At 43.2% G+C, this 12,500-nt stretch overlaps 1 protein-coding gene across 1 annotated transcript in view; it reads left to right on the plus strand.

The window, feature by feature from the left end:
- Window positions 1-12,500, plus strand: part of lrrc7 (leucine rich repeat containing 7) — a gene marked incomplete at both ends in the record, with an annotated part of 328,845 nt that overhangs the window by 122,190 nt on the left and 194,155 nt on the right. Inside the window, 1 exon segment of the mRNA XM_084311260.1 lies at window positions 9,089-9,291. Within this exon segment, the coding sequence (XP_084167386.1) occupies window positions 9,089-9,291 (203 nt within the window).

Raw genomic sequence — 12,500 nt, forward strand, 5'->3', positions numbered from 1 at the left:
TGTGAGAATGATGCAGGCAGCTGTTTGTCTTAGACGAGCGTGCCGTGACTGCAAGTTCTTTAGACTGTTAAGCTTAGGCACTCTTTCAAAGTTGGTTAAGGTTAGAGTTTGTCTTAGAGCATGGCGATAGAACGCCAGGTAGTTTGCAGTCTGTTCGAGCGGAAATGGACAAAGGAATGTACTTGTGTTGTGCTAACGAGCTAACACTTGGCTAACAAGCTATATGGCGGATGCAGTCTGGAGACAGACTACAGTGGACAGTGGTCTGGAATACATCATCAGTGGATTATACACGTTTATCAAGCTCTCCTGCCCTGGATTTTATAACACAAGACTATGACTACCAACTGCCTAGCCAGCCGTGTATCAATCTTGGATGCAATAATAACGTTACCACACTGACTATGTCGATGGCTCATTGATTTAACTACTGCAGCTCTCTCGGATTGAAAATACGTGGATTATGGCTTGTTCAATATCGTCTATGTTTGAATGAATGAATGAATGAATGAGAACTTTATTAACAGATTGCAGAATGGGTACAATACAGTACGGCTCAATACACACAATTGTTAAGGGGATGCAGACCAGAGAAAGACGTTTGTCTTGTTTACATCAGGGTCCCAGATTTTCGATTCATATCGATAGTTTAATAGTTTAATAGCCTTGGCTCGTTTAACAATATGCAAAATATGTGTACAGCCCTGTACTCATACTGAAGTTATTCTTGGTATATAATAGGTCTGATTGTGTAACGAATCGATTCCACGTCGCGCTGTGTGTGAGAGAGAGAAGGAGAGAGGGAGAGATCTGCCTGTGTTTGGAGACGGGGCGAGTTTTGTTTCTAACTTTTCTATTTATATATTGTGTTTCAAATTGTGAATTAGAGTCTAGACTATACTTTATTTGACTGGTTGTGTGTTGTTGTAGTAACAGCTGAGCGACTCGTTCATAAGAGCCGATTCATTGCCGTGAGCGTGAGTCAAATCGCTCACGTCTTGCCATGAGTCTGTTGCGTGGTACTGTACTGTACATGTTTGCAAAATGTTTGGTATAGCGCCCCTAGTGGCGAAGTACCCACCGGCCGCCACTGCCAGAGACAGTCTATATAATGAGGAGACCGATCACTGTGGTAGTTTAACCAGAGACGGTCTATATAATGAGATGGATCACTGTGGTAGTTTAACCAGATAAACTCTATATAATGAGATGGATCACTGTGGTAGTTTAATCAGAGATAATCATCAACCACATCATTGCTTTAAACACACTGTTCACCACACTGTCCTCACAACACTATATATCCACTACACCACTGCTTTAAACACACTGTCCTCACAACACTATATATCCACCACATCACTGCTTTAAAGTTTAACACACTGTCCTCACAACACTATCTATCCACCACATCACTGCTTTAAACACACTGTCCTCACAACACTATCTATCCACCACATCACTGCTTTAAACACACTGTCCTCACAACACTATCTATCCAAACTGTCCTCACAACACTATATATCCACCACACCACTGCTTTAACCTCTTAAGCCTGAGCGGTCCAGTACCGCGATTGATATCACGTCATAAATCCATCTCTACAGAATGTATGACTTAAGTGGTCCGCACACGGCGGGCGATTTTTGCCAGGCGACAGACTTTTTTTGCGAGGCGACCGACAGAATTGTATCGCGTCCATTGTTATGAATGAGACAGCCCACACGGCAGGAGATTTTGAAGCGACAATCGCGCAGTAACTTCTGTCGCCTGGCTAAATATCGCCTCGATCCTATTTTTTGAGGCGACGGCAGGCGACACAGCAAGGACAATGAGGAAATAACATTACTTCTATTGGTGTATCATTTGTAATATAAATGAATTTATCAATACATTCATTGATCAATAACCTACGTATTATTACCATTAAATGTAAATTATTATTAATAGGAACAATTTAAATAAATAACGTTAGTTGTAGAAGGTTTAGTGGCCGCTTGTCATTAACTAATAAATTGACAATGCGCCACCGCCACGATGCACCTACTAGATGTTTTTGTACTCGGGTAACAAAATAAGTTGTGGATGTTGACAGAGTTTAATGTCCAGGCTGCAGCTGATGTAGTTTGTAAGGTTTATTGTCCAAAGAAATTATGGTTGAGAACAAAACAGTTTGCGTCTTACGTGTAAAAAAAAATCTCTCTCAGCAGGTGCATAATACTTGTCCAATCGGTGGTAATGAACATATTGTAGCGATCAGTCATGCAGTAATGTCAGGAAGAATGAGGAGAGGTTGTATTCGTATATGGTGGTTTAATTCCAGCTCAATATGGGTTTTACAGGTTAATACTTGCCTCGTAATGCACAACACAGCTACCTGCTAATATGCTCGCTTCACGACAACCTAACATCCGGTCTGTCCTCTGATATCTCCCGGGGGGAAACCACACCCCCAGCTAAACAGAGCAACACATATAGCTTATACCTGTGAGCGGTCGGGTCTGGTGTGGGGGGCCAGGCGATTGTCGTTGAGCGACAGACGATTGCATCGCCAGGCGACGTTGGTCGCCCGCCGTGTGCGGACCACTTTAATGTTGCATTTCTTTTTCAAATGTAGCCAAGAGTAAAGACCCTAACCCTGTCAAAACAGCAGTCAAAATGTATATTTTCACCACTACGTTTGTTTACCAATGATTTTAAGTGTTATTAGTGAAATATGAGTTTATAGAAATCTCAGCGCATCGAGTCGGAAACAGGCACTTATTGGCGCGAGGACCTAACTTAATAATAATAATAATACATTTTATTTGTAGTGCGCTTTTCATTCACTAGGATCCCAAAGTGCTACAGGGTTAAAACATAGTTAAAACATTTATAAATAAATAAAATAAAATACAAAATAAAAATAAAACAGTTAAAAACATAGTATAAACAGACAATTTAAAACAACAGCACAAGAAATTATTTTTATCACTATAAATAGCTAGCAATCAAAGGCCTTTTGAAATACCGTAAATCCTCTAATAGTGGAGGGTACTCGAATATATATAATATATATATATATATTATATAAGCCGGGGGTTTGATACATGGAGACAAATACAGGCCGGCTTATAAGGTCGCAAAAAAAGTAAATTTATTTATTTTTCGTGCCGTGATATAGAATGAGATAAATTTGCCAATGCAAATTAAGTGCTGCCTCCCGCTACACTGACTACCGGTACGTTAACGTTTCCCTCTCGCTGGCGTTAGCTTTAGCATTAGCTAACGTCGTCACATCTAGATCTGTGGTGTCGGCTGGACGACGCCGGCTTTGTTTTGCAAACGTTAACGTTCGCTATCTATATGGCATTGGCAGGCGGGGCTGGCGTTGTCCAGTCGGCATCACAGATCATGATGGCTATGACAGCGTCAGCTAAAGCCACTGCATGTTATCATCAACTCGATTCGACTGAGGAAGTCGAGAAGGTAGGTACCACACGCTAAATCGTCCCCGGACCCCGCAACCTATAGACAGTTCCAACTTCAGTGTGTGAATTACGTTAATCCACCACAGTTTCACCCTGACAAAGCAAATACTCATGTGATTTGTATATGTTTATGTCTAAATAAAATCAATCAATCAATCAATCACAGTTACAATTGGCCAGTTTGTGAAATTAAGGCCTGCCTCTTATATAAGCCTCTCTCTAATAAAGGCCTGGTGCTCTTTGCAGCTGAGGTAAATACAAGACCCGTCCTATATTTGAGGATTTACGGTAAGAAGGTTTTCAGGCCTGCTTTAAAAGAGTTATTTATCAACAATGCATAGAAAGTGTTCTATTTCGGTTCCTACCCTCAGAATTTAGAATGTGTGTACGCACAGAAAAATCGGGATTTATCAACCATGCGTACACGGGTCCTACGCACACTCCGTATTGATAAATACCATTTGTTCTTACCGTCAATGCTTGTGCATGATTATCCATATATGGTAATGAAACACCCCCATGGGATGTGCAATAATGGACTAACCCGAGCGAACTCTGAGAAACTTCATGAGCGAGATTGTTCACGGAGGTCTAAGCAACTAATTTAACGCGCTGTCGAATCAAGAAGACACACTGCGTGTTATGGGAGAAATACGCGACAGGCTGTCGGACTTGTACATGGTGATGTCAGATATCAACGGCTCCCTAAGACCATTGCTGCAATTCTGCCTGGACAGCGCAAAATACTAATAAAGACCGTTGACCACTGTTTGGCGTTGGTGTCAAACTGTCAATGTTATTATAACCATGCTGGAATATGAATGCCTTTATTCGTTTCGTTCGATTGGCTACCGGTTATAATATGATTTGTAGAGGCATACAATCTATTTTGTTGTCGATATTAGGTATAGCCTATATAAATTATATATGCATAGCCTACCTTATGCAACAGTAATTTGCACATAACGCAGCATGGCACAGAAAACATTTAATAATATTTATAGGCTATAGGCCCTCGTTTGGCCATAATAGCCTATTCTCAAATGGCTAAATCTCCTCGCTGACGGACCCATGTATAGCCTATATCATATTCATATATGTCTCCAGGGAATCGTGGGGCTCGGGGAAGAAAGGGAACCCCTGCTATAGCCTATCCTTTATAATGTTATAGGCTATTTTATTTACAGTAGTCTATTTATGATTTGTTTCCATAGCCGGTCTCAGTTATGCTCTGGCTGAGATGGGTCGGGATTAATGAAGCTGATAGGAGACTGCTTCTCGGCTATATGAATTAAAGCCACGATTGAAAATAATGTACTTCCTTCTTGACAATAGCATATACTATAACAATAATACGAGAGCATACAAGAACAATGAATCTCACTGCCATGTAGCCAGCCTACGCCATGTATAGCCTGCCTATGTGATCAATAAAAACGCGAACTTGAATCCCATCATCATATTTATATGTTGTGTCTGTCCACTATGTTTGTTACTTTGTTATTTCTTTCCCCTATGTAAAGCGACATTGGGTTTCAACGGAGGTCATCTATTCTAACCAAAAAATTGAAGTAGAAAGCATTTCGTTGTGACCAATCTTATTTGGAAACATGACACACAAAATAATAGTATTTAGTTTTTTATTTTAAACAATATTTAATCGCGTTTGGAGGTGGGTGTTCTGCGTCTGCCCCCCGTGCCAAACAAGCAGGCCAACCTCTTGTTCGAGCGTGAGCCTGTTATAATTACACTATTGTCGCTATTTTACAATGAACTATAATGAATTACGGTTCATACAGAACACGCCAGTGTTGGAAGTAATGCACAAAAGCTTATTTCCGCGTCTGCAGTCTCCATATTCTACCGCTGGGCGCCAGGTACGCATGCTCTGAGCTGTGCATAGATATAAGCACAAAGTCAAGCACACGTTCAAATTGATAAGTCCCACACTTTGCTTAGAAGTTATCGTACGCACGGGTTATGCACATATCTGTGCGTACGCAACATTGATAAATGAGGGCCCAGGCTCTGTGGTGCCCTCAGCTGGATGGGGAGGCTGTTCCACAGGTATGGTGCAGCCGAGCAGAAGGCTTGTTCCCCCATGGTACAGAGCCTGGTACTGGGACCCGAAGGAGCAGGCTACCTCCAGATCTGAGGGTGCGGGTGGAGGATTGTGGAGTGATGAGTTCCTGTAGGATGATGACTGTGTCTTGGCATCTGGTTTGTAAGTAGTTATAGTTACCAGGCCTCTTCCTCCTGCAGGTTGTTATAGTTACCAGAACTCCAGCAGCAGGTCGTTATAGTTACCAGAACTCCAGCAGCAGGTTGTTATAGTTACCAGGCCTCTTCCTCCTGCAGGTCGTTATAGTTACCAGAACTCCAGCAGCAGGTAGTTATAGTTACCAGAACTCCAGCAGCAGGTCGTTATAGTTACCAGAACTCCAGCAGCAGGTCGTTATAGTTACCAGAACTCCAGCAGCAGGTCGTTATAGTTACCAGAACTCCAGCAGCAGGTAGTTATAGTTACCAGAACTCCAGCAGCAGGTCATTATAGTTACCAGAACTCCAGCAGCAGGTCGTTATAGTTACCAGAACTCCAGCAGCAAGTCGTTATAGTTACCAGAACTCCAGCAGCAGGTCGTTATAGTTACCAGAACTCCAGCAGCAGGTCGTTATAGTTACCAGAACTCCAGCAGCAGGTCGTTATAGTTACCAGAACTCCAGCAGCAGGTCGTTATAGTTACCAGGCCTCTTCCTCCTGCAGGTCGTTGTTGCAGAACATTTGCATGTTTTCATTTTTCGTCGCGAACACGTACCGTTACAACTCTAATTCATACGGATTATACTGTTGCTGAGGGAGACATGGTTTGGTGCTCTGTTTGTGTGCGTGTGTGTGTGTGTGTGTGTGTGTGTGTGTGTGTGTGTGTGTGTGTGTGTGTGTGTGTGTGTGTGTGTGTGCGCGCGCGTGTGTGTGTGTGTGTGTGTGAGAGAGTGTGTGTGTGTGAGAGTGTATGTGTGTGAGAGTGTATGTGTGTGAGTGTGTATAGTATGTGTGTGTGTGTATGTTTGTATGTATGTATGTGTGTATGTGTGTGTGTGGGTATCTGTGTGTGTGTGAGTGAGAGAGAGAAAGAGAGAGAGAGAGCTGGCAGTACCATCTGTAATGTTGAATAATCACTCGGTTGGTTTAGTAAACACGCTTTATTCAACATCTGGGCCCCGTTCCTCGTACCTGGATAACTGAGTTAGCCGGATAACTTTAACTGGATAACTGAGTTAGCCGGACTTTCCGGTTCCCCGTACCTGGATTTTCCAAATCACCATGACAACAGATCCAAAAGTTTGAGCCTGGTCGAAAGCAGAGTTTAAGTTCAAGTTAGCCTGAACCATCGCCACGCCCCCGCAAAGAAGTGACAGCCCGTTTCCTGAAATTATTCCCACAGTCTACGATCTGCATTATACCATTCTGAATTACGTTTTTGTGCTCCATTCTTCCAGAGGGGGCTTTTGAAATGTAAAATAGACCCAAAATGCTGATACTAAATTCACTTTGTCCTAAATAATGCACGTTATATATACCGTGGCGCTCGCTCGTGCGATGTACACATTATGTGGTTATTTTAATTGTAACTGGGATTAAGATGTCTGATGAGATGCGCTGTTTGACGGATTTGAGAAATTGAATGAGCCGTTAACGTCACATTAATGAATGAGGATAAAGAGATAAAACTTCATTCAAAACAAAGAATATTCTAAACACGGGTCTCTCGTTCATTAATGTATAAACAATGAATTTATCCCATCTGGCACAGTGGCTCAGCGGTAGTGCTCAATCCTGGCAACCCGGCGACCGGGGTTCAAAACCCCGTCTTTCCAATATAAATTTTTGGAATATAATATTAATGATTATACGCAAAGGTAGCATAGTTTTAAGTTAAAATATTATAAATCTACATGCATTGAGGATGTCATTCTTTATATAGCTCTCAACGTGCACCAAATTGAATTATTCCTATATTGCAAAAAGAAGGAGACGACTGGGTCTCGAACCCCGGTCGTCTGCGTGAAAGTCAAAAGAACAACCCGTTAGACCACAGAGAAGATAAGTAAAATATCGACCATACATCAATCAATGGGTAAGGGAGCCGTATCGTTATTCTGTATAACAGTTTTACTAATTATTTTCGCTAGCAAGATCTCATTTGATTATTCAATCCAGCAGGCAAGTTTAAAGAAATATAATCTGATTGATTGAGGTAATGAGGGACTTGAAATTAGCCTATAGATAACGCATTTAACTTGTCGGCGAGGCGATTGAGCCGTACTGCAATATGTTAATAAAGTTCTAAATCAATTAATCAATCAATGCCGCTAGAGAATCAGATTCTCTGCTATCGATACGTGCTGGCTTTTCAACTGAAGCGGCCGCGCGCATTTAGCCTGGGTCGCAAGTCTGACTTGAGTTAACGAGACTGAATCCACCTTCGAGGAACAGGAAAATCCCGGCTTCAAACATCGGGTTAACTGAAGCTGGATAATGACATCTTGATCGACTTAGTTGAACCAGGTACAAGAAACAGGGCCCTGGTATGGTTGACTTGGAACACGACTGCATGCTTGGCCGGCTACTCTCGGGATGCCCCTGCGCATGCTCCGTCCCGTTGTAGGCTGACTCGTATTACACTGGTATACTGCACAGCATAATCTAGTCCCTGATGTTACTAGACATAACATTACACCATCCACTCACTGTCACTTCCTGTTAGTAAGGTTGACTACATTACCCAACAGCCCCTGTTCTAGCCCTGCCCTGCCTGTTAGTAAGGTTGGCTACATTTCCCAGCAGCCCCTGTTCTAGCCCTGCCCTGCCTGTAAGTAAAGCTGTGTTCATGGTATATCGGCCGGATGGGTTTCTGAAGTGGCCTACCATGTTGGGAAAGTTTTTTATACACAAGTTGTGACGTTATGGCCTTTGTAGACTGAACATTGGCTTGTTCAGTCTACAACCAAAACCAAAAGTGGAAAGAATCACATTATCTTTAGTAGAGTGCAGTAGAAAACAACATCATCACCTTGTTAAAACGTAGTGGTCTAAAAACACTTTCAAATCATTTACGTTCTTATTGGTTCAAGGTTTTTCCCGACTTTGGCACATGACCGCTAGCAGGTCAGATGAAAAACGTCATGAAGTTTGCTAACTCAGACTATCCAAGTTGTAACGGACCACATGAACGTGACGTCATGCAGTTTGCCAACTCAGACCATCCGAGTTGTCACGGACCACATGAACGCGGCATTAGCTAGTAGCATTAGCTGATCAGCTAAGTTGGAACACAGCATTTAAACCAGTAGGAGCCACATGGCAAAACTAAATGCAGCAAGTTACTGAATCATGTGAACCATTGTCTTCTTTTTGGTGCTTTTAATCACTATATCATTATGTATAGATGAAAAAAATACACATCAACATCTGTGCTTTTTTTGTTTATTCTCTCTCTCTCCCTCCCTCTCTCTCCCCCTCCCTCCCTCTCTCCTTCTCTCTCTCTCTCTCTCTCTCTCTCTCTCTCTCTCTCTCTCTTTCTCTCTCTCTCTCCCTCTCTCTCTCCCTCTCCCTCCAGTGCAGTGTCTGGAGATGTCCACTAAACGGAAGCTGATTGGCCGGCTGGTGCCCTGTCGTTGTTTCCGTGGCGAGGAGGAAGTGATCTCTGTGCTGGACTACTCTCACTGCAGTCTGCAGCAGGTCCCGAAGGAGATCTTCAGCTTTGAGAGAACCTTAGAGGAACTCTACCTCGACGCCAATCAGATAGAGGAGCTACCCAAGGTAACTCTGCCCCCTAGTGGTGGACATTCATAAATATGACCATGGTAACTCTGCCTCCTAGTGGTGGACATTCATAAATATGACCAAGGTAACTCTGCCTCCTAGTGGTGGACATTCATAAATATGACCATGGTAACTCTGCCTCCTAGTGGTGGACATTCATAAATCTGCCCAAGGCAACTCTGCGCCTTAGTGGTGGACATCCATAAATATGACCAAGGTAACTCTGCCTCCTAGTGGTGGACATTCATAAATCTGCCCAATGTAACTCTGTCCCCTAGTGGTGGACATTCATAAATATGACCAAGGTAACTCTGCCTCCTAGTGGTGGACATTCATAAATATGACCAAGGTAACTCTGCCTCCTAGTGGTTGACATTCATATATCTGCCCAAGGTAACTCTGTCCCCTAGTGGTGGACATTCATAAATATGACCAAGGTAACTCTGCCTCCTAGTGGTGGACATTCATAAATCTGCCCAACTTAACTCTGTCCCCTAGTGGTGGACATTTCTGCTTCGATTGTGCAAAGTATCATTAACACTTTGGTTGCCTAAGGTTAAATTAATGATATACCATAGATTGCCAGCGCTATTTGTCTATGGAGAAAGTCCCCTTCTTTGCAGGGCTATAACTTTTTAAATTCTATTGCTACATTGCCATTATTAGGGCCCATTCAAAGTCCTATATGTATTGTTCATTGTGTAGCAACGTTAAACTTTTTCATTCACATATTCATAGTAAAGTATGGTCTAATGTATAAGTATGTTTTCATCTCTTTCTGCAGCTTTCTCCAGAACGTGATATATAGCCCCAAATGCATTATATTGATGATGAAATACAGTTTGATGGCAATCAGCGCGATATAAAAAATTCCAACTAGACGTACTTCTAGAAGTTACTACACGTCATCTGATGTTGACCGGATGGGCGAGGGGGCGTTTATAATTCCGTGGGCAGCGTTATACCAATCATCTAATGTGGGTCAAATGTTGATAATATCAGTTATTATCGAAGAAGGTAACGTTACACGCTGAAACTCACCCCAGTCTCCGCGCGCCATTGGGCGATCATCGTCGAGTAGAAATTTTATCATTATGGGATATATTTTTACCCGGTCCATCTCCAGCTTGTATAATGGTATATACGTCCAAATCATGTTGTTTATCGAGTTATTGGCAATCGATCACCGTGTAGCGTGACGAGCCAGAGTCACATGAACCATAGCGAGCGCCCGGAAGTACTACGGTCGTCATGACAACCTCTATTCAACATCCTGTTTTGGCGATTGCGCCGATCGGCCACCAGATGGCGCTCCTGAACCGCCAGAGAGCTCAGTGGGTCCTGCTGGTGGATCTCAGGCCAGCGGAGGGACATTATGAATCCGATCGCAGATTTTTGAAATATTGATATAAGGACGCTGTACAGCGTCCCCCGGCAACTTTAGCATGGCCAGCAAAGACGTGAAAAGACGTGTCCCGGCACTCAAAGTGTTAAGTATCTCGAGGCTGGGGCCAGCATGTCCTCTTTTTTGGAAATCAAAATATGGTCACCCTATACTAAGTACAATCTGTCCACCTGGTATCCTCACATTCACAGTCCATTCTGTTTAAACCATCAGGATTCACAACAACACCTACAGTAGAATCCATTGCACACTATATGTAGATATAGTATACTTATATTCTGAAGTCTTGGCCATGTATATAAATGTACCATGAGCGGTATGAGAATTGCTGCAATGTCAAAGAGAAAAGCCAAACAAATAGCCAGATATGTTAGGGTGGTGTCTAGAGAACCCAAGAGCAGAACACAAGGCACAGAAGAATGAGGCGGTTTAGGGTAGTTAATAGGAAACCCAGAAGACGACAAGGCAGGCAGTGAGAGAATACATGTGGCGGATGTGTGTGTCCATGAGGTCCCGGTATAGTACAGGCTGGTGATGTCCAAGGGTGGGGGTGCAGGTCGGGGGTGTGTGATCCTACACACAGGAGAACAAGGGTAAGTATGATGCGGAATACTGAGCAATGCTCAGTGAGCATACAAGTAACACAAGGAGTAACACAGAATAGTGTAACAGCTACTGCAATAAGAAGATTTTGGATCTGTTTACCGCGCACAGGATCTACCAAAATGAACTGATAAGACACTTGGACACTTGGACTAATAATGCATTCAGTCATTTGGACGGAGTTGTTAAAACTCACTCCACTCAAATCAATAGAGTTATATTTCACTCTATTCAAATAAAATTTAAAGTGACGTGGCTGGGATAAATGGGCCAGTCAGTCAGCCAAAACAAATTCCTGGACCAAGGTCGAAACAGGGAGCTGCTGGAGTCGAAGGCCCTCTGGGAGATAAGAGTGGCGAGCGGCTTCCCCACCCGCAATCCCTACCTCCCCCACCCAGGACTTGGCTTGTGCACTCCCCCCCACCTCCCCCCCCCCCCCCCCCCCCCTTCCTCTGCATTGGCGCTGCACTGTCGGCTGCCTCGTGTGAGGGATCACTCCCCCCCCCCCCCCCTACAGCCCTGTAACAACCCCAACCCACTCCCCCCTCCTTCCGTAAATGGCGCTGCCTATGACGGCTGCCAGTCTGTTTGCGGTGGTGAATATGCATATGTTTGTCTCAAGGCTCTGTACCATTATTACTATCTAAAATGTAATAATTGTGGAATATTACTGTAATGAGCTGTATGTGTATGATCCAAGCGTCCTATGATCCTCATAGGAGCATAACAGAAAAAAGCATTCCATGTGAAGGTATTCTGTATCTTTGCATGTCAACTAATAAAGAAACTTGAACTTGAACTTGAACTATAGGTACAGAGAAGGTCCTAATACCAAGGCAGGTGAAACAACACTCCAGGAGTGGCAGGGGTGCAGGCCTGTTATCCTGGCTCTGTGATGACGTGAGGGTTCTCAGGTGTGTAGGCCGGCCCAGGTAGGCAGAGTGATGGTGAGGCGGAAACAGGAAGAGACCCATATAAGGCCGTGGAGACCAGTGGCGGCTGCTGACCACATTTTTTGGTGAAGCACAAATTATTATATTATATTATATGTTAAATTATATTTTTAAAACATCCCCCAATATGTGTGTCAGTGGTGGCTGTGAGTTAAAAATATTGGGGAGGACGGGAGAGATAAAAAAAAAAATTAATAAAGAAGTACAGACACACAGTGTGGTTATGAAGACAGCAGACAGACACT

This window comes from Notolepis coatsorum, assembly GCF_963971535.1.
Source record: "Notolepis coatsorum genome assembly, chromosome: 3".
Classification (NCBI taxonomy): Eukaryota; Metazoa; Chordata; class Actinopteri; order Aulopiformes; family Paralepididae; genus Notolepis; species Notolepis coatsorum.